The sequence below is a fragment of the Octodon degus genome, unplaced genomic scaffold, assembly GCF_000260255.1.
Source record: "Octodon degus isolate 3935 unplaced genomic scaffold, OctDeg1.0 scaffold00004, whole genome shotgun sequence".
Classification (NCBI taxonomy): Eukaryota; Metazoa; Chordata; class Mammalia; order Rodentia; family Octodontidae; genus Octodon; species Octodon degus.
Window position 1 is genome coordinate 3,062,990 of NW_004524580.1, and position 2,130 is coordinate 3,065,119.

At 41.0% G+C, this 2,130-nt stretch overlaps 1 protein-coding gene across 1 annotated transcript in view; it reads right to left on the reverse strand.

Annotated features, from left to right (window-relative positions):
- Positions 1–2,009: 2,009 nt before the first annotated feature.
- Positions 2,010–2,130, reverse strand: part of LOC101589717 (E3 ubiquitin-protein ligase KCMF1) — a 1,515-nt gene continuing 1,394 nt past the window's right edge. Inside the window, exon 2 of the mRNA XM_004623885.1 lies at positions 2,010–2,115. Within this exon, the coding sequence (XP_004623942.1) occupies positions 2,010–2,115 (106 nt within the window). The remainder of the gene's footprint in view (positions 2,116–2,130) is intronic.

A 2,130-nucleotide genomic window follows, 5' to 3' on the forward strand; every position in this document is an offset into this window, starting at 1 on the left:
TTCTTTCTCCACAGCCGGATCTATAAATTAGAACTAATATTATGTGTCCTGCCTAGTCTCACCACAGTTTAATGAGATTATTTCTAGGAATTGCTTTGACTTCAAAACTTATAGAAAAAAAATCAAAGAACTTTTATTATGAAAGGTTTCAATTTGGTTTAAAAACCTTCCATGCCTGCGTTGTGAGTCATACAAATTTCCCACTGACTTTCTGTGTCTCTATTCTCAGCATTAAATATTTATTTAAAATCTATTGAAGTAAAAAATTATGCTTCCAGCTCCCAGCCCAAGGTGATTTCTAATGACTATTTAGTTTTTATGATGATTTTTAAATTTTGCATTAATAATAGAAGAATCTAATGTTAAATTGAAGGTTATTAACATTGGCCTCCTTTCAAGTTTTCTGAATGTTAAAAAGATCTTTTTTTTCTTTTCTTTCAACCGTATCTTTCTTTAATTGCATGAGAATAAAATTACACTTAATTATTATTTAAAATTCTATAGCACATTTGTAGAGGCAAAGACTCCAAGCTGTACCTTAACTCAAGTAGCTGTGATTTACTGCCTGCTCCGGATACACTTCATGTCTGTGGATATCTTGAATGTAACAAGAAAGAAAGCAAAAGATGAATGTCCCTTCCCACCCTGCTCCTCCTCCAGTCCAGTCTTGCTCAGCCAAGCAATCATTTGGGTCATTTGGAGATCATCCTCAATACCTTCTTTCTTTTCAGTCCTCCCATTGTATTAATTGGTCTGCCATGCTCTCAAAACCACATCCCAAACTTGGTCTACTCCCTGTCACCCCTCCCTGAACCATCACAGAAGCATAATAATTGATGTTTTTTCCTCCCTCAATCTATTCTTAGCCCAACATTCAAAGTAATTCCAGAGCAACTAATCTACAAACTATCTTCCTTTGCTCAATCCTAACCCCCTACAATGACCATGGCTGCAGAAATACCCAGAGCAAAAGCCAAATTCTACACAGTGACTATCGGGGCCTTTGTGGGGGTTCTAGTCCTGTAAGCAGCATAACTGCTCCACTGGGGCTTTGTGCCCTGAATGTTGTCTGTGTTTTCTTACCCTGACATCTGCGTGGAAGTTTCACACACTTTCTTCCAGTATTATTATTTTGTCTTTTTGACAAATTTATTCTTCTGCCTCTCTCAACACTACACACAACCCCTTATAACAATAAAATGTTGTTTATCACAACTAAGTTAAATAAAATATTAGAAGTAGTCAGACAGGGCAAGACCCTCAAAGGAACCAGCCCCGAAGACAAGACACCTTGCAACTGTAGGAGAGAGAGGCACCTCCGCCGTGGGCCAGACCTCAAGACAAAAGATAAAGCAGATGCACCCACACACTTCCTAAGGATAAACAGCCGGGATTGGTATCCTCAGTAGGTTTCTATCACCTTGAGAAAGCAGGAAGAACCACTAACCCAGCCCCTACAGGAAAGCCCCTGCTCTGCATTCATGCCCACTTCCTATGTGACTCGCTTCCCTATTCGATCCCAATCTAATCAATTTTACCTGAGAAATGACACTTGTAATCTTACTGGCTGACCATAGTTTTGCCCACCTCATGTCCACCTTGGGATTTCCCATGTTTCCCACCTTGGGCTTGCCTTGCTTCAAGGATTTACTCTCTAAAAATCCCTAGAAAACACAGGGTCCTTGACAACCCATTTGGGACCCCTACTGTCTCTCTCTCAGATAGAAGCTTTCTTTCTTGCAATAAATATATTCTGCCCTCAACCTCCATTGTTCCTAAACTTCATTCCTGGATTTTAGAGAACATGAACTGGTACTGGACACCTAACAGGCTAGGAGTTCCCCAATGTCATTAGCATTTTTTTCTAGTGGACATTTGAGACTATGAGAGCAGAAGAGCAACTATAGCCAAAGGGAGCTGGGTAGGAGGGCAGCAGCGCACTGGCTTGTACATGAGCCCTCGTGATGACATCGGGCGCTTCATGGAAGCCAGAACAAACCACTCCAGCCTCATGCAGCAATAAGAGTGGTCAGATCCGCATATGCCATGAGCCAGGGAAACTCCTCAGAGGAGGTTGATTCCAGGATCAACTTAATTTCTCCTTTGAGTAACTGACTGGAACAGAACAGC